At 44.2% G+C, this 19,432-nt stretch overlaps 2 protein-coding genes across 5 annotated transcripts in view; both read left to right on the forward strand.

The window, feature by feature from the left end:
• Positions 1 to 2,388: 2,388 nt before the first annotated feature.
• Positions 2,389 to 19,432, forward strand: part of LOC144124448 (PAT complex subunit CCDC47) — an 85,093-nt gene continuing 68,049 nt past the window's right edge. For 2 of the 4 annotated variants that reach the window (XM_077657105.1, XM_077657106.1), the window contains exons 1-2: positions 2,389 to 2,599; positions 17,951 to 18,158. In XM_077657105.1, coding sequence (XP_077513231.1) covers positions 17,973 to 18,158 — 186 coding nt within the window. In that variant the 5' untranslated portion in view covers positions 2,389 to 2,599; positions 17,951 to 17,972. Of the gene's footprint in view, positions 2,600 to 9,468; positions 9,702 to 17,950; positions 18,159 to 19,432 lie in introns of those variants that run through there. The other 2 variants (XM_077657103.1, XM_077657104.1) reach the window with 1 other exon arrangement.
• On the forward strand, positions 12,090 to 17,896 carry LOC144124446 (uncharacterized). The gene has a single exon (XM_077657102.1). It carries the CDS (start codon positions 12,919 to 12,921, stop codon positions 15,226 to 15,228), a length of 2,310 nt encoding a protein of 769 aa, XP_077513228.1. The 5' UTR covers positions 12,090 to 12,918; the 3' UTR covers positions 15,229 to 17,896.

A 19,432-nucleotide genomic window follows, 5' to 3' on the forward strand; every position in this document is an offset into this window, starting at 1 on the left:
ATTAACCCTATCCTTTGCCAGCTGCATCCACCCTTTGCCTGCAAACTTCTTAATCTCATCCGCCCACCTAACCTTCTGCCGCCCCCTGCTACGCTTACTTTCTCTTGGAATCCACTCCGTTACCCTTAAGGACCAGCGGTTAATTATCTTGCCTTCGCATTACATGCCCTGCCCAAGCCCATTTCTTTCTCTTGATTTCGACTAGGATGTCATTAACCCGTGTTTGTTCCCTCACCCACTCTGCCCGCTTCCGATCTCTTAACGTTACACCTATCATTTTTCTTTCCATGGCTCGCTGCGTTGTCCTTAACTTAAGCTGAACTCTTTTCGTTAGCCTCCACGTTTCTGCCCCGTAGGTGAGTACCGGTAAGATTATGCTGTTGTACACTTTCCTCTTGAGGGAAATTGGTAAACTGCCACTCATGATCTGCGAGAATTTGCCATCTGCGCTCCACCCCATTCTTATCCTTCTAGTTATCTCCCTCTCATGATCCGGATCAGCTGTCACTACCTGCCCTAAGTAGACGTATTCCGGCACAATTTCTAGGCTCTCGCTGCCAATTGTGAACTGTTGTTCCCTTGCTAGGCTGTTGAACATTGCCTTGGTTTTCTGCATGTTAATTTTTAGACCCATCGATCTGCTCTGCCTGTCTAACTCATTGATCATGATTTGCAGTTCACCTCCTGAGTGACTCAGCAAGGCAATGTCATCAGCAAATCGCAGATTATTTAGGTATTCTCCATTTATTCTTATTTCCAACTGTTCCCAATTCAGGCCTCAAATACCTCCTGTAAACATGCGGTAAACAGCATTGGCGAGATCGTGTCTCCTTGCCTGACGCCCTTCCTTATTGGAATTTTATTGCTGACTTTATGGAGGACTATAGTAGCTGTGCAGTTGCTATATATACCTTCCAGTATTTTGACATAAGGCTCTTCTACCCCCTGATTACGCAATGCCTGTATGACTGCTGAGGTTTCCACTGAGTCGAATATGCTTTCTCGTAATCAATGAAAGCTATATATAGAGGTTGGTTATATTCTGCGCATTTCTCTATCACCTGATTTATAGTGTGAATATGATCTGTTGTGGAATATCCTTTACGAAAGCCTGCCTGATCATTTGGTTGATTAAAGTCTAACGTTGCCCTGACTCTATTAGCGATTACCTTAGTAAATACTTTGTAGGCAACGGATAGTAAGCTGATCGGCCTGTAATTTTTCAAGTCCTTGGCGTCTCCCTTCTTATGAATTAAGATAATGTTTGCATTCTTCCATGCTTCTGGTACAGTCGAGGTCATAAGGCATTGCGTATACAGGGTGGCTAGTTTTTCTAGCACGATGTCCCCTCCATCCTTCAACAGATCTGTTGTTACCTGATCCTCCCCAGCTGCTTTTCCCCTTCATTGCTTCTAAGGCTTTCTTTACTTCATCTTTCGTTACTGGCGGGATGACGCATTGCTGTGCACTGCTGTCTTTCTCATTAACGCTCTGATTACATTGGCTACTGTACAGGTCTGTGTAGAACTCTTCGGCTACGTTAACTATCTTATCCATATTGCTAATGACATTGCCCTGCTTGTCTCTTAATGCATACATCTGGTTTTTACCTATGCCTAGTTTCCTCTTCACTCTTTTTAGGCTACGTCCGTTCTTTATAGCATGCTCGATTCTCTCCATATTAAACTTCCTTATGTCGGCTACCTTGCGCTTATTTATTACCTTTGATAGCTCCGTTAGTTCTATTCTATCGGTAGTGTTAGATGCCTTCATGTTTTGGCGCTTCTTAATCAGATCTTTCGTCACCTGAGATAGCTTCCCGGTATCTTTTCGAACTGTCCTACCGCCTACTTCTACTGCGCACTCCGTAATTATTGATGTCAGGTTATCGTGCATTGAATGAACATCAAGATCATCTTCCTCAGTTAAAGCCGAGTATCTGTTTTGCAGCGCTATCCTAAACTCCTAGACGAAATTCGAGGCATTATAATAGCTGTGCAACCCTCCCACCATGTCTCCTGCTTTTTTAGCACTTTCATCACATTTGACCACATCTTACAGTTGATCTACATGTATAGTTTTATCTTTTTGCCGTGTTACTTTTCGGCCTTTTAACTCGTTATACTTTTATACCTTTTATATCGTTTTCAGCTACATGACTATACGATTTTATCACTGCTTGTTTATGGCGTGTTCCTTGTTGGCCATTCATCTTCAAATTTCTTTTTATTGCTTTCTTTATTTCTTTCCTTGATATCTTATAGAAAAGAGCAGTTATCATTATGCTGCCTACTAGTACTACCTAGTCGTGATAGCCTTGTTTTAACATAAACAAAATCACACACAGCCCACGAATTAGTATTTCCTCTGGCAACATTGGCGGCAAGTGCGCTTTTAACGTATGAGTCTAGTATGAGGATGGCATTGGCATGAGTGGTAGCAGTGCGTGTGGGCCCCTGGTAATCGTGGTGCGATTGCAGTTTCTGTAGTGGCTTTTGTGTGTGCTCGTGAACCAGGTATTGAATGTGGTAACCAGTGCGCCGTGCTGTTACCGAACCACCTTGGTCGGGTCGGAGGAAGTAGGCGCCGTTCCTTAGAGGTGAGCGCACTTTCCTCTCGTCGGGGAAGCTTCGGGGCCGTTCTGAGCTGGCGGCCGAGGGACGTTGCCTTCAGAGGTGGCGTGTAGTGCTGCCGCACCTGGTCCTGTCTTCATCTGCCTTTACCTGCGCTTTCGAAAGTCGGTATTCTATATGAACTATGTCCATCCTAAACTCTCCTGCTAGCACTGCCGTTGTCAGTTCTTGCTATTGTCGGCGGGCCTGTTCAAGCAGGACCACACCGATCAAGAAGCGCCTGTCGCGTTCTCTGTGGCGAAAACAGAAGAAACGCTACCGTTCCTTGTGCATACTTCATCCATAAATATGAAAACTGGCGAGATCGAATTGAGCGAAGCGCACGGAAAGCAGTGAAAGAAGCAACCTGAAAAGGGCTATATTACCTGAGCTGCCTGAGCTAACTCAACGGCAGGACATCGGCTCTGCAAGCAGAATGAGTCCACAAAAGGCTTATCAGAACTGCAGGAGGGCTGAGCAAATTGTGAAATCTATGAGGTACAAACATTGTCGTCTAGAGCGCCCTTGTGGCCGGCGCTGTGCGGAGTGAAGAAAGCTAAATTTTAAAGGACCACTGCAACTTTTTTTTCTTGTTATGGTTCAAATGACTCCTCATGCATTTCAGAGACTAATGCAAAAAGATTTATAGAAATCGGAGCATGGATACGAAAGTTGTTCCACTTGAAAAAAGAAAAAAAAAATCGTCACTGCGTTTCAAGACCATCGGCCCAAGGCCAGTACTTTAGCGATCTTATTGGGCATGAGGCATCAACGTACTAAAGAATAAAAACCAAATGCTAGATATACATCACAGGGCCTAGGTCATTCTCAAGCGCTGCCGTGTGGGCTGTCAGCATAGCACTGAAATCTCCTCCTGCAGGATGCTACTGCAACTCTCTGCTCATGTCAGGGGCGTAACTTGTGAGGTAATGGACAATTAGATTTAACAATGAAAAAATCATCTCCGCTAGTCTAAAATCATGGCATTTCTAGTTCACTGGAACTGTCATGGACTTTTACTGAACTACACAGACGTAACAGATATTTTAAATTCATTCTCCCCAGTAACAGTGTGTCTCCAGGAGACTAACCTAGGACCACAGAAAAAAAACATTCTTAAAAAGTATCAAGTCTTTCGCTGTGACCGACAGAACTCAAGCAGGCTCTCTGGAGGCGCTGCTATTGTCGTCCAGGGTACTGTTGCTACTCGGAAAATTGACCTAAAAACCCCATTTGAGGCAGTTGCTCTGACCGTCCTCAATTTTAAAACCATAACAATATCCTCCCTATACAATGCACCTCACCTGACCGTCAAACTTCACGATTTAGAAACGCTTTTAATACAGCTACCGGAGCCGTATCTTTTAGTTGGGGATTTTAATGCTCACTCCAACTCTAGGGAAGTGAACATACGGACGTCAGAGGCAGAATCCTGGAAGATTTTATTCTCTGCAACAATGTATGCATGCTGAACACGGGAAAACAGACTTACTGTTCTTCAAGCAGTGTGAAAATGAGCTGCATAGGTTTATCTTTTTGCTCCCCTTGTGTTTTTAACAATTTTAAATGGGATGTGATTGACAACCCATATGGCAGTGATCATCTCCCTGTTTTAATCAGTTTAATATCCCCACCAGAAATCATCCCAACAAGGCCGCGTCGTTGGAAACTTCATTTGGCAGACTGGGAGCTTTTTAGGGAAGAAGCCACATTGGAAAAAATTGTTTTAGAAAATCTGAGCAATGATCCAATAAATGAAAAGTTCACGAATTGCATATTAACTGCCGCACATTTAGCTATTCCTCAGTCTTCAGTAGTGGTGCGAGAAAACCACAAAGTGTGGTGGACAAAAGACGCAAGGAACCCAAAAAACTACAAAACAGAGCTTGGGGTAAATTTCTTCGGTACCCAACACAAGAGAGCCTCGTACATTTTAAAAAAGCAAGAGCCAGAGCTAGGTACATCCGTCGCAGTGCAGAGAAAGCCTCATGGCAAAGTTATGTTACTTCTATAAACAGTCAAACGACATCAAAAAAAAATGTGGGAACAGGTTCGAAAATTAAACGGCACCTTTTCACCTTTCACAATTCCTTTCTTGACAACACCTGGCACACAAACAGGCATAAAAGAACAGGCAGATATTTTGGGGGAACACTTCGCTGCAGTTTCCAGTTCGTCTCACTATACGCAGTCGTTCCTGAAATAGCTGAAAAGCAGACTTCCAACAAGTGGAGGTGCAAACTAAGAATGCAAAAATTTAATTACTCTCCAAGAAATCAATAGAGCCGGCAAAAATCAATCTGCCGGCAAAAAAACTGCTCCAGGACCTGACAAGATACACTACCAAATTCTTGCCCATCTTTCCCAGCCTGCCGTAGGAGCCGCTGTGGCGGCTGAGTGGTTATGGCGCTCGGCTACTGGCCCGAAAGACGCGGGTTCGATCCCGGCCGCGGCGGCGGAATTTCTATGAAGGCAAAATTCTAGAGGCCCGTGTACTGTGCGATGTCAGTGCACGTCAAAGAACCCCAGGTGGTCGAAATTTCCGGAGCCCTTCACTACGGCGTCTCTCATAGCCTGAGTCGCTTTGGGACGTTAAACCCATAAACCATAAACCGGCCTGCCGTAGAGGCACTCCTGACTTTCTTTAACAAAATATTCATAGAAGGAAAAATACCTCAGGAGTGGAAAAGCGCCATCATAGTGCCATTCCTGAAACCTGGGAAACCAACAACTTCCCCTGATAGCTATAGACCAATGGCACTTACAAGCTGTCTCGCAAAATCTTTCAATAGTGTTCTAAATATTAAGACTAACATTTGTCCTTGAATCCCGCATACTTCTCAACATCCATCAATACGGTTTTAAAAAGGCATGCTCAACAACAGACCATCCTGTTCGTCTCGAAAACACAATTAGAGAAGCATTTATACACAAACAGGACTGTTTCGCCATCTTCTTCGACATGGAGAAAGCATATGACACAACTTGGAGGCTTGGGATCCTCCGCGACCTAGGCGGCCTAGGTATCCGCTGTAGAATGTTAAACTGCCTCAATGACTTCCTATCAAACCGTTCTTTCCACGTACGCCTAGGCGCAACGCTCTCAAGAACATTCATTCAGGAAAATGGAGTACGTCAAGTGCGTATATTAAGCACGACCCTCTTTATTATAAAAATGAATTTCATCGCTAAAATAATCCCAGAGTACATCATGTATTCACTCTACGTTGATGATCTCCAAATAGCCTGCACATCCTCAAACATAGCAACATGCGAGAGACAAATACAATTGACAGTAAACAAACTGACGACGTGGGCAGATAAAAATGGTTTCAAATTTTCACGCAGAAGTCAGTAGTTGTTCTGTTCTCCCTGAAAAGAGGACTGCACACTGATCCCACCCTTTATATAAATGAAGTAACGATACCAATAAAAGTCGAGCACAAATATTTGGGAATAAGTTTTGATAAAAAACTCACATTCCTGCCACACATTTACACCCTCAAAAAGAAAGCTTCTAAATCCTTGAATATACTAAAATACTCTCACGGAAACACTGGGGCTCCGATAGGACATATCTGATACAAATTTATCGCTCTGTAGTACGCTCTACCTTAGATTATGGTTGCATAGTTTATGGATCTGCGAGACCATCGTGCCTTAAGCGACTGGACCCGGTACATAATTTAGGCTTGCGTTTTTCCACTGGTGCATACAGAACGTCACCCATAAATAGTCTGTATGTAGAAACTAATGAACCATCGCTCAAAGACAGAAGACATGCTCACATGCTTGTACATGTTAAAAATCCGTTCACTATACAAACATATCTGTTATCCCATCGCTACAAAGTGCCCATCTAGAATACTCTGTTAAAATAAACCGCAAGCTACCGGGCCACTGCTCTTGCGATCCGAAGAGATGTGCCAGAACTTCGGCATATTAGACATGTTTCCAAGCATTGCTCGAAGGCGAGGTCCACTGCCACCATGGTATAATTTTCCTGAAATCTGTGATCTCACTCTCACACTGTTTTGCAAAAAACAAATTCCGGAGAAGCTATATTGCAAGATTTCTTACACTCGAGGAAAAATACAGTAGTTTCAAAGGATATTATACAGATGGGTCAAAAACAGAGGCGTATGTTGGAAGCACAGTGGTAGAAGGGAATTAGAATAAAATAGTAAGACTTCCACAGTGTGCATCCATCTTCACTGCCGAATGCTACGCCCTCCGTGTAGCCATAGAAAAAAATAGTAAAGGACAACCTCTCCAACTGTATATATTTAACTCAGACTCACTAAGTGTGCGTACAGCCATTCATTCCGGAAATGCAGTAACCCTGCTGCTTGGCGACCTTATACACAAGAGCCATAGCAAAAGGACAAAACATTAGACTGTGCTGGGTACCTAGTCATGTTGGCATAAAAGACAATGAAAGAGAAGATTTGTGCGCTGCTCAAGCTTGTGGAAAGCAAATAAAAATGTAAATATTCCCAATAAAGATTGCATAAAATTTTTATATTTAAATGCAACGAAACAATGGCAGTCCGCTTGGAACAACGAAATAAATAATAAACTACACTTAATAAAACCAGTTTTAGGCCAATGGAAGTCATCTGTGCACCAACAACGTTCCAAGGAAGTCCTTATGTGCCGTCTCCGTATAGGCTACACACACATTACACACAACTTTCTGCTTACGAAAAAAGACAAACTAGTTTGTACATGTGGAGATGAACTTACAGTTAATCACATTTTATTTTCATGCTCGCAACTGGAAAAGCAAAGGAAAGCGTGCTTTTCTCCATTCTATAACCAATGTATCCCTTTTCACCCAGCACTGCTCTTAGGTGAAAATGCAATTGTCGACATGTCCTGCGTTTTTTTATTTTTAACAGAAGTTGGTGTTCTTAAAAAGATGTAAAACATGATCCAGTGCTTCGCCGATTCACCTCAGCCACTTTCATTCCCGAGAAAATGACTGAGGTTTTGTATTGGTTGGTTAGGGGCCTCCAGTCCTTGCACAGCGAAGGACGGCTGATGAGGTTACCCGACCTCCTTTGAAACTTTTACTATTAGCTATTTACCAATATTTTTTTTCTCTCAATACTAGGTAGAACGAAACAACTTTTCCAGCTTTCCACACCGCCAAATTTTATATCTTTGTAAAAATCTCAAGAAAACAATTCTCTATACCTTGAGCTTGGCGCATGATAGCCTAAAGGCCGTTTCACATGATGCGATTGTTGCCGCAGCGCAGTGCGATTTCTGCCGCTGTGCGACAGAAATGCGCGTCGTTCTCGTCTCAGGGCCACTGCGACAGACTTTCAACAAGTTGGTCGCATTGTCGCAGCGTCGGTGCGGTCGCAGCGATGGCCACAGTAGTCAGCCAATAGGAGCTCAGCGACATGACAGGAAAATCTCGAAAACGTTTTATTGAACTTAATAATACATCACAGCTCAATATTATTACCCATGATTACGAAATCAACGCCTGCCTCGATGTTTGACATTTATTGCAGCCGAAGAATTTTCGGCCACTGAAGGGCCGCACCGACGCTAGGGCGCTGGTGCCGACGGCACCGACTGAATACATCGTTGTCATGTGAAACGGCGGCTGCGATTACCGTCGCAACGACAGTGCGACCGGGCCGTAATTTTTCGGTCCCGTCGCACCATGTGAAACAGGCTTTAGTTGCCTATGCGCCATTAAACCCAACACAACACAAGAAATCATCTCCGCCTCCTATTGTCATGCCTAAGGTGCTGGCAACTATGCATCTACAGTGCAAAAATGCTTGTGTGCACAAGCCTATGGCTGTCAGCTAAGGGGCATGACCTGTTTTCTGTCTGTCTCCTGCTGTGTGCCTGTTGCATCATTTTGGGAACAGCGCTAACACAGGACGGAGCGAGAGCACAACACAGGCGTAAACCAACAAGCCCAACTCTCCACTCTTCTGTCTGTTGCAACATGGCAGAAGGAGGGATTTCAAACAAGTGGCATGCAATTTTTGAAGCAAAATGCTTCCTCCATTTGAGAGATACTGTACACCGTTTTACAGGCGCCTGTTTGCGGGCTGTCCACATCTAAAAAGTAGTTTGCCATGCAACCAAACTGAAAACAGGCATATTTCACTGCGAACAGTTTTAAGCGCTGTGAGTGCAAGCACTTGGACATTGTTTTGCTTCTTGCCACATTTTCGTCCTGCAACTCATCGAGACTTGGAGAAGTAAGAATAACATGTGGTGGTGTGATATGCAGCTGGTAGGCCGAATCGTTTTAAGCACACTCAATGAAAATTGTAGCCACAGCGTCTCGCAGCTTCAACCATGAATTAGCACTTAGTGTTTTCATCCGAACACTCACCGAGGCTTCAAGAAGAACAAATGTTACATGGCGGAGCAGTCAGGTTTCATAGGCGCCCCATTTCCGAAGTCTCTTCAGCGTTGACTGCTATGTATAGAACTGAGTATATACAGGGGCTGCATTTTTGTTCGCTAAAAATTCGGTGGGTTTTTTTCTCGGTTCATTTCAGAGCACAATTTCCAGTTTTTCTCTGGCGCATATCATTTGTGGAAGAGTAGCCATTTCTTTTTGTTTCCATGGTATATGTGCACTGCTCAAAAGCGTCGTATGACTTATTTTCGCTTGTTTATGAACAAGAGCAGTTATTGCAAGTAATTGAGACATGAATGGCGGAACAGTATTTGCAATATCAAATACTACTGCTATAAAAAAACACAAATGTGTAAGTTAGTGGCTGCGCGTGCCACAAGGCAAAAGTATAAATGGAAGTTTATTTCTAAAAACTGCTGTCCTGAACAAACAAGTGAAAGCAACAGGAGAGAGAGAGAGAAAAAAACTTGAATGCACACCGATATAGGAGGCATCCCTACCTTCCCAACTCAGGTACGCACACCCGGGAGGGAGTTCGGAGCTCCGCGCCTAGAGGCCTGTGTTGCGAACCGCTTCGTTTTTCGAGGCCTCTGTCGCCAGGCGGACAGCTTCGAGTTGGTCTTTGAGTTTCGAGCTTCGAAGGAGAGACTCCCAAACTTCCTCATTATCACTGTTTACGGCAGCCCCAGGTGAGTAGGGGCACTGCCGATTATGTGGCTTAGTGTCCCTCTCTGGGTGCATTGATTACATGTCGTGTTCTTTGCCGTCTATGCTAAGGAGGCATAGCCAATGTGGGTTCGGATATTTGCCCGCCTGGAGTCTTCTCAGGCTCCTGGCTTGTTTGTTGTCCAGTCTGTGCGGTGTGGCGTAGGATTGTCTACTGAGCTTGTAGTAGTCGCAAATATCTCTGCAGGTGTTCAGCTGCTCCTCGGGTACCGGGTCGTCGAGCCGCTCTGCGTTCACCTGGTAGTAGACGTCTCGAGCGAGCACGTGTGCGGCTTCATTCCCTGGTGCCGATTTGTGGCCAGAGGTCCAAATAATTTTGATCTTGCGGGAAATCTCCCTGGATTCGAGAATTTTCTTCGTTTCTGCTGCCGCCCTTCTAGTGGCGAGGTTCCAGACGGCCGTCTTGCTGTCACTAATTATGGTGCTGGCTTGCGTCCCAACACACGCGAGTGCAATAGCAACTTCCTCTGCGATGTCAGCGTTTCTCGTTTTAACCAATGCTGTAATTAAGGGGATGCCTGCTCCATCTACCACCGCGGCGACCGTGGCCCCAGATTTTCTGGTGGCTGTGTCCATGTATGCCACGGATTCCGGTGGTTTTGAATCCATATCTTTAGCTATGGCCTCGGCTCTCAAAGACTCAAAGCCATGCCAAACATCAATTTCATCCTATACGCTGATGGCATCAACGTCTGGACCAGCCGAGGATCAGACGGATAAATTGAAGAGAATCTGAAACTAGCGGCGGATGCCGTGGTCAGTTACACGATGAAAATCGACCTCAGTTGCTCTCCTCAAAAATCTGAGCTGTTGATTTACGCCAAGAGCAGAGAGAAACGTGATATCAAAGTTACGGTCGAAGGGCTAAGGAAAGCAACAGGAGACATAGGCAAGTGGGATATAAATGCCGCGAAACAAGCTGCAAAAGCGGCGGCCGCTTGACGAGACGAAAGTTTTGAAAAGAAAAAGGTGACCTCTGAGTGAAATCTAATAGGGCCTCCTATCACGTAGTCTGCATGATGTCGGAAGTGGTGCTGAAAGTTTATGGAAACCAGACCTCAGCGCCTTTTTGCGATGCTGGTGCGTGGTTCCAAGTTGATGTTGGCTTGTTACAACAGAATAGAAAGCTGGGCAAGTTGGAAGCTGTTAGTTAGTTTTTGTTGGCCCACAAAACATCGTGGCTTGTTTCAGTTAACAGTTGTTGTCATTGCCCGTGCTCAAGTAACTGCTCTGATAAGGTGCTGACAGGTGGCGAGTAGTAGAAAAATCTTTAAGAGGGAGTGGAGCAGGGCCTCAAAATGTAGGACTTAACCCTATGATCCCATTGCACTCTATTAAACCTCTCTTGCGGCCAACTCACTTTTGCTGAATAGCCAGGAAACATCTGGAGTACACCGACGTTTTTTGTGTTAAAAGTGGCTGTGAGAAATGCATTTAGCAGAGCTCTCTCTTCTTCAACCCGAGCCCCTGAGGTATGCAAGAGGTTCAATCGCTACTGGGCCAGTGCTCCTGTCCAGGTGTGTAGTGAGATTGAGGAGGCAACTTCCTCGCCTTTTGCTGGTGGTACAGGCTCTAGACTAACAGGTGTTTCTTTGTGCAGGACATAGAAACACCTGTTAGTCTTCACAATATGGTTACAAAAGAAGTGTTTGAAGAAAAATTAGAAGTAGAAACTAATAGTGTCAAAAGGTGTCACAGACTGGGAAAGAAGATGAAAGGACAAAGCTGCCCTGTAATCATAAAATTTCAGGACTACACAGGCATGCTTAAAGCTGAAAGGTACCGATTTTTCTGTGGCAGAAGACTTTTCCAGCCAAATCCGTGACATTAGAAAAAACTTGTGACAAAGCTATTCAGAGGAGAAGGGTAACGGCGCTAAAGTAAAACAGGTATTTGATAAACTAGTTGTTGATGGGGCTATGTTTAGATGGGTTGACGAGAAGGATGAGCACTATACTATTGCTAAGAAGAATGAATGATCGAGTACAGTTGTGAAGCAAATGTTCACGCTAATAAATGTTAACTGTCGAAGCATTGCAAACAAAACTGCGCAACTTGAAGGTCTACTCCTTACTCATGACGTAGAAATGGCTGCACTTACTGAAACTTGGCTAAGTTGCAACATATTTGATAGTGAGTTTGTTCTAGAAAGCTACCAAGTATTTCGTAAAGACTGAGATGAAAGATGAAAGAGGCGGAGGAGTAGCAATATTATTTAAGTCTGCACTAAAGATCTTCAAAATGCCTGATATAGATGATTTAGAGGGCATATGTTGTAAATTTTACAAAAATAATGTTCGTTATATTCTCGGCCACCTAACTCCTCCATTGAACTCATAAGAAACTTGAAAGAATATTTACAGCGCCATGTGAAACAGAATGGTAGGCTTATACTCACTAATTTTAATCTACCCAGCATAGATTGGACTACCTTCTCGTATTCTACTAACATTATTGAACAAACAATGCTTGATATCTCCATTGCATTTGGCATGTTGCAAGTAGACTTTACTAGCAGGGTTCGTGCGGGTCCTTGAAACCCTTGAAAACCCTTGAATTTGAAAAGTTTGTTTTCAAGGCCTTGAAAGTCCTGGAATTTTCGCAGATCCTTGAAAATCCTTGAATTTCCTAAATTTTTATTCTTAATAAACTTCCAGTGATTGTATTTAATAAAATATCAACCCACCTGCAATCCCGCTGTGATATTGTTAAAAATAGAGTGTGAGTTTCGTACAAAGTCAAGTAAGCACGTGCCTAGCGGACGCTCGTGAACGTCTGGCCACAATGACGCTGGCTTGTCCACCGTTTCCGCTCAACCATTTCCTGTGTACTTTCCAGTTGAGTAGACAAATGGCCGCCGCTGTGTGTGTGTGATTGCGCGCTCGAAGCGTGATATTTTGTGCGCGTTTAGCGCTTGCGTGTGCGGTTGTACCGACACGTTTTGTGCACGTGTAACGCTTATGCGTGCGTGTGCGGTTGTATCGTCATGTTTTGTGCGTGTGTAACGCTTATGCGTGCGTGTGCGGTTCCGTCGTGACATTTCGTGTCTTTAGCGCTTGCGTGTGCGGTTGTATCGTCACGTTTTGTGCACCTGTAACGCTTATGCGTGCGTGTCTGGTTCCATCGTGACATTTTGTGCATCTGCAGCGTAGTGTGTGCCAGTCAACGTGCGTGCAAACAATGCCCGGAAAATGCAAATTTCAGAGGTCGTGGCTGAACAACGACAACTACCGAGAATGGCTTGCGCCGGACATGTCAAATCCGCACAAGGCAAAATGCAAATTTTGCTGTAAGTGTTTCGACATCACTGCCATGGGGGAGTCGGCACTAAAAAGCCATCTAAAAAGTGCAAAGCATAGAGAGCACATGCAAGCCGCTAGGAGCAGCTGCATAATAAGGAGCTTCCTGACCATATCTGAATGTCAAGTGAATGAACCACAGCCAGCGCCATCGCAGTCGTCAAACTTGATGGATGCATGCAAGAAGCATGAACTTGTAATAGACGCAGAAATTCTGTGGACATTGAAGGTTATAACATCGCACTATTCATATAATTCGTCATCACAGGTGAATGAATTGTTTAAGAGGATGTTTCCAGACAGTGAGGTGGCACAATCTTTCACATGCGGTGAGCAGAAGTGCTCGTATATCGCGTGCCATGGTTTGAGGCCATTCTTTCTTACCTCTTTGCGGCGGGAGATAGAGAACAGCGACTACTATGTTGTCTTGTTCGACGAGTCTCTGAATGAGAATTGCCAGCAAAAGCAACTGGACGTTCATCTAAGGTACTGGGATGCATCACAGTCGGTCACCGTACGCTACTTCACATCTGTGTTTATGGGCCATGCCAGGGCTGAAGACCTGCAAGAAAAACTGCTTGGCACCTTAGAACCACTTCCGTTACATAAAATAGTGCAAATATCAATGGACGGACCCAATGTGAATCTCAAGGCATTCAGAGGCCTGCAGGAGCACCTACAGAAGAACTATCAGGTGAGGTGCTTAGACTTGGGCAGCTGTAGCTTGCACACTGTGCATAATGCCTACAAGGCAGGTCTTACAGCAAGCAAATGGAGCTTGGACATTTTACTCTCAAGTGTGTGTAGGCTGTTTCTTGATGCACCTGCCCGGAGAGAAGACTTTGTAGCTGTCACTGGGCAAACTCTGTTTCCTCTGAAGTTCTGTGCACATCGGTGGATTGAGAACGTCGCAGTGATAGAGCGGGTTCTGCTTCTCTGGCCTGACGTCAAGAAGTATGTGGAAGTGGCAAGAAGCAAGGAAGTGAACCTTCCCAGGTGTGCTTCTTTTCAGAATGTTTGTGACTTTTGCTGTGACCCACTAGTGGTAGCAAAGCTCAAGTTTGCACTTGCTATTGCAATGACCCTCCAGCCATTTCTGACACACTTTCAGACAGATAAGCCAGTTATGTTCTTTTTGGCAAAGGACCTTGAGAATATTGTCAGAAAACTGCTAACAAAGTTTCTCAAGTCTTCTGTTCTCTGTTCATCAGTGGGAATCACTGGCCTCCTGAAGATTGACTTTGAAAATTTAAACAACCATGTGCCACTCGAGAAGATAGATGTTGGTCACACAGCCGAGCAGCTTCTTAAAAACCACAAAGTAAGTGTGAAAGCTGCATTTGCATTTCGCATGCAGTGCAAGCAGTTTCTTCTAAGTGTCACAAAAAAGATCCTGGAGAAGAGCCCCCTGCGATATCCCATTGTGAGAGGCCTCTCTTCACTAGACCCCAGGCAGATGTCATCGAAGCCGGATGAGTGCGCGGAAGGCTTAAAGAAAGTTCTGGATGCACTCATTTCAGCAGAGCGAATCCATGAGCATTCAAAGGATACTGTGCTTGCACAGTTCATTGAGCTGCTACAGGAGCGCAAACATGAGTTGCAGCTATTTGAAAGGAGCTCGCATACACTTGACAAGTTTTTCTATGAACTTTTAAAGGTTGGCTCAGCATATGCAGAGCTTTGGAGGGTTGTTAAACTGCTGCTTACACTTAGTCATGGCCAAGCAAGTGTAGAGAGAGGATTCAGTGTGAATCGCCAGGTTTCAGTAGAGAACATGAAAGAAGTATCTCACATTTCACAGCGGATTATCTGTGATGCTGTACACGTAGCAGGTGGAATTTTCAATGTGCCCATCACAAAGGAATTGAGAGCATCTGTGGCTTCTGCGAGGAGCCAATACCGTGCCTTTTTGGAAACACAGAAAAAGCAGGAGCGTGAAGATGCGAAACAGCTGAAGAAACGCTGCATTGATGAAGAGATTGAAACTCTCAGAAGGAAGAAAAAGAAACTAGTAGCCGCAGTTGCAGAATTGACAGCATCAGCAGACTCATATGCAGAAAAAGCAGAGGTAACCAGTGACCTGACTTGCATCATGAAGTCAAACAGCCTAAGGAAGACTGCCAAGAGCAAGCAGCAGGAGATCTTGGACATCGACGTAAAAATTCAGGAGAAGCAAAGTGAGGCCACCTAAGGACTGAGTGAGTGTTTGCTAGGCTGATCTTTAGCGAATAAATGTTTGCATCATCTAACACACTGAAAGTGGTCATCCGTGTAACACACAATAATGAGAAGTGGTCGAAAAAGGAAATATCGCTGGAGCCATCGTTTTATCTGAAGACAAGTTTCTTTGTTAAAACGTTGGCTCCAGCGACAATCCCCTTTTTCAGTGAATTCTCATCATTTCACGCCTCTTGTCTACCCCTGTACATCTGTCCTATTTGGATTTCTAACAGGGAATGTGGTCCTTGAAAATCCACGCACAGGGCCTTGAAAGTCCTTGAAAACCCTTGAATTTTTGTCATATACACCAGCATGAACCCTGACTAGAGTTCACAATGGGTGATGTTCGATTCTTGATTTATTGTTCTAAACGAGTGGAATGCACTGTAACGACTGGAATTTATGATCACCAAGCTGACCTTGATTAATGCAAATTTCGACCGCATAGACACTGTCCATTTCTTTCCTAACTTCTCTCGCGCTCATGATATATCAATTATTGATATGCTAGACTTTCATTATGACACCTTCAGAAATTCTAACTGCGATGTGAATGACCTATGGTTCTTTTTCAAAAATATCGTTTTTGAGTGCATTGAACGTTTTGTTCTAGAAATTTAAAAACAAAACTCCAAGGTGCAACCCGTAGATCACACGAGAGACGTTACGCTCACGAGAACTTACAGGAATGAAGAGAAGGTTAAGAGTGGGAAGTTGTTCTCGAACAAGTGTTAATCAACAATCAGAGAAACTAAAGGAGCAAAATTATTCTATGGAACTACCCTCCTACATTAAAACCTCCCCTAGGAAATTTTGGAGGCAAATAACACCAAGACCGCGATCACACGATACATTTGCAGTGAATGGTAGGTGTGAGCATGATGGTGCTTTGGTGTGCACGGCTTTTAACGATTACTTCAAGTTTTTATTTACGCAGGGCGACGGCTCCCTTCCTAACTATACCACGAATTAACCTTCAATTGCTGATTTTATGATTTCCGAAGCTGGTATTCTCAATTTATTATTGAAGATAGATGTCAAAACGTCTCCTGGGCCAGATGATATTCCTAACGCTTTCCTGAAGTGTTATTCAGAGTGGTGTTCTAAATATTTATGCATTTTGTTCTGCAGGTCATTAAGTGAAAGCTCATTACTGGATGGCAGGAGAACAGCCAGAATCAAGCTTATTCATAAAACTGGAGATAGAACATCTATTCTAAATTACCGTCTGATATCATTAACCTCCACAGCGTGCAATATTTTAAAAAATATTATTCATATAGCTGATTTTCTTAAGCGAAATAATTTCATAACTAATTCACAACATGCTTTTAGACGACGATATGATTTTGCAGAGGCAATAAACGAAGGAAAGCAGACTGATGCTATATTTATGGATTTTAAAAAAGCATTCGACAAAGTTTCGCATAATAAACATATTTATAAACATGGTAATGTAATAAAAGATGACACACTGCTCACCTCAAAGACCGTCGCCAGTTTGTGCCATTAAATAATCTTTCCCCTATCGTTTCTGTTGATTCTGGCGTTCCCCAGGGGTCCGTTCTTGGGCCGCCGCTTTTTCTGATCTTTATCAGTGACATTGTATGTAATATCTCGGTTTCAATCAGATTGTATGCTGACGATTGTGTTGCATGAAAGAATAAGTACTGCTGAGAATCAAGTCAAGGTTAAATGAAGGTTTTGCAAAGGCATTATCTTGGTGTGAACGACGGTAAATGTGTGTTGACTGCGATAAAACATAACACAGAAAAGGAAGGAAGCCTCTCCTATTTAACTATACCGCTAATAGTAATAACCTTTCTGAAGTAAATAGCTACAAAAATATTTAGGGCTTCGCATTTCCAGTAACCTCTCCTGGAGAGAGCACGTTGATAATGTCGCCGCTAACGCCTTTCGCAGGCTTTTTCCTTCGACGTACTTTGAAGCACATACCCCCAGTGTACGTTTGCTCGCCTAGTACATCATCATTCGCCCAATGTTAGAATCTGGGATCCCATCACTAAAACTAACACTGCTAAATTAGAGCTAGTTCAGAAGAAAGCAGCACGGCTTATTTACAACTCTTTTGTCATACATCCATCAGTCATCTACTTAATGAAAGGGGTTTGCTTCCAGTCTCTCATAGAAACCGTATCTGTCATTTGAAATTCTTTTTTCAGCTAATCAAAGGCAAGTACAATATTAACGCCTCCAACATTATATCGTACTCATATCGATATAACACAAGGCAACGGCATGATTTTACAGTGACACCATTAAACGCAAGAATAAACTCCTATAAGTACTCCTATTTCCCCAGAACGATTACAGACTGGAATAATCTCAGTAATGATGCAATATCACAAATGTCAGTAAAAATGTTCGAAGCACATCATTAGTTACCTTACATTTTTTTTTCACTACATATTTGTTGTTGCATTTGTATCGTGTGTTTTGCATGCCTGTTTCATCATTTATTCTTTTGTATAATTGATTTATAATTTTGTTTTTAATTTTTTTATTTTAACACCTCAAGAGTGTGTTTATTATTTCCAGCGTGTGTTTATTTGTATATTGTATGCCCACCCTGCTAAGGTCTTCTAAAAGATCGTAGTATCAATAAATAAAAAAAATTATGTGGAGTTTGTGTGAGGTCTTCAGAATGACCTCCGTAGTGGCTTCTTTTTCAGGAGCTGTCCTAGGGAGACAAGCATGAGAACAGCGGCTGGGTTGGTGCTGGTGCTTGCTCTGGTCGTGAGCACATCTGCGGGCCGTGCCATAGAGGAAGACAATGAGTTTGCAGAGTTTGAGGAGTTTGATGACGAGGAGTCGCCGCCAGCATCCCAGCGGCCAGAGGCACCCTTGCCCGCAGACGACGAAGAAGAGGCACGAGTGGAGGTGTGCAGTTCATTTCCAGTCTCAGAAGACAAAAGCCGCCTGGAACCAGCTGGGTGCTCTGTATTGCACAGGATAAGAATCTGTTTTTGAGCCATTTGGTGCAAAGCATTAAAGAGAGAGACACTAAGGCTGGATAACAACTCATCTTTGATTGTTCAAGGACATGTACCAGATGTCTAAAAAAAATTGGAGGCCGCTTAAGCTTCGCCTTTAACAGTGGAATGTGACAGCCTGTTGCAGCACTACCAGGGATTCCACGGAACGGCATCGCAAGTTCGGCGCGATGCCTTGCCCATTAGACAAATCGTTCTGCCACGTACGGTGAAACGGACGCACAGAGCAGCAAACCACTTAGAAGCGCTGGCGCCTAGAAGCGCTGCCAGGCGCCTTGCCGAAACGCGCGGGACTCAAGTTGCAGTTGTAGTTCGTCGGCACATCGTTCTTGACCAACCCGATGCCACGTACGCCAGTATAGCTTCCGTGCCGAACGAACGGGCAGCAAGCCGCCAGCTTCGTGGTGAACGCGCTTTGGATGTACGCTGCGTTGTTCACCGCTCACCGCGTGATTCCTGCGTGCCCGCGCGGCCCTACTGCGCCCGAACGAGGCGAGCGGGAGGCGCTGCCATCGCGCGCTATCTGTTAGGGAAGTGGCGTACATTGCGAGGAGGAGGAGGGAGAGGGGGGATTTATCGCTCGCGGCCAACGCCACCGCCGACATCCGCTTTTCTGCGACACGTGGCCCTTAACGCTGTTGCGGTAATACTGATTTATTTGACGAAATGTAATTCACAAGGGTAGAAACTTGGGTGAGTCGGTAATGGTGATACATAGTATGTGAGGGTAGCGCAAAATGGGACAAGGGACAAAGAAAGACGCATACAACACAGGCGCTAACTTGCGACTGACAGAAACCTAGGCGACCAAGATGAACGTGGTCCGTCAGGGGAAACAGGTGCATGCGCCGGAAAAAATAATGAAAGCCAGGTGAACGAGGAACAGGGACATGCACGATTCAGCGAGTCTTTAAGACTGCCAGCTCTCTTCTGGACAGGGAGATAGACGGCTTGCTTACACATTTATCTTCCAAGGCAGCGAATGTATAATGTGTACCAAAACACCACGAAAAAGAAACGCGATTATAAATTATTTAGCGGTCGTAGGAGAATACCAGGTGGTAATCCATGCATAATAAAGCCTTACGCATCATTTCAAACGAGAAAACGCGCACCCAAAATTTAGGTGTCTATACTCTTAATTGTAATGGAGTGGATTCC

Source organism: Amblyomma americanum, chromosome 3 (genome assembly GCF_052857255.1).
Source record: "Amblyomma americanum isolate KBUSLIRL-KWMA chromosome 3, ASM5285725v1, whole genome shotgun sequence".
Taxonomy (NCBI): Eukaryota; Metazoa; Arthropoda; class Arachnida; order Ixodida; family Ixodidae; genus Amblyomma; species Amblyomma americanum.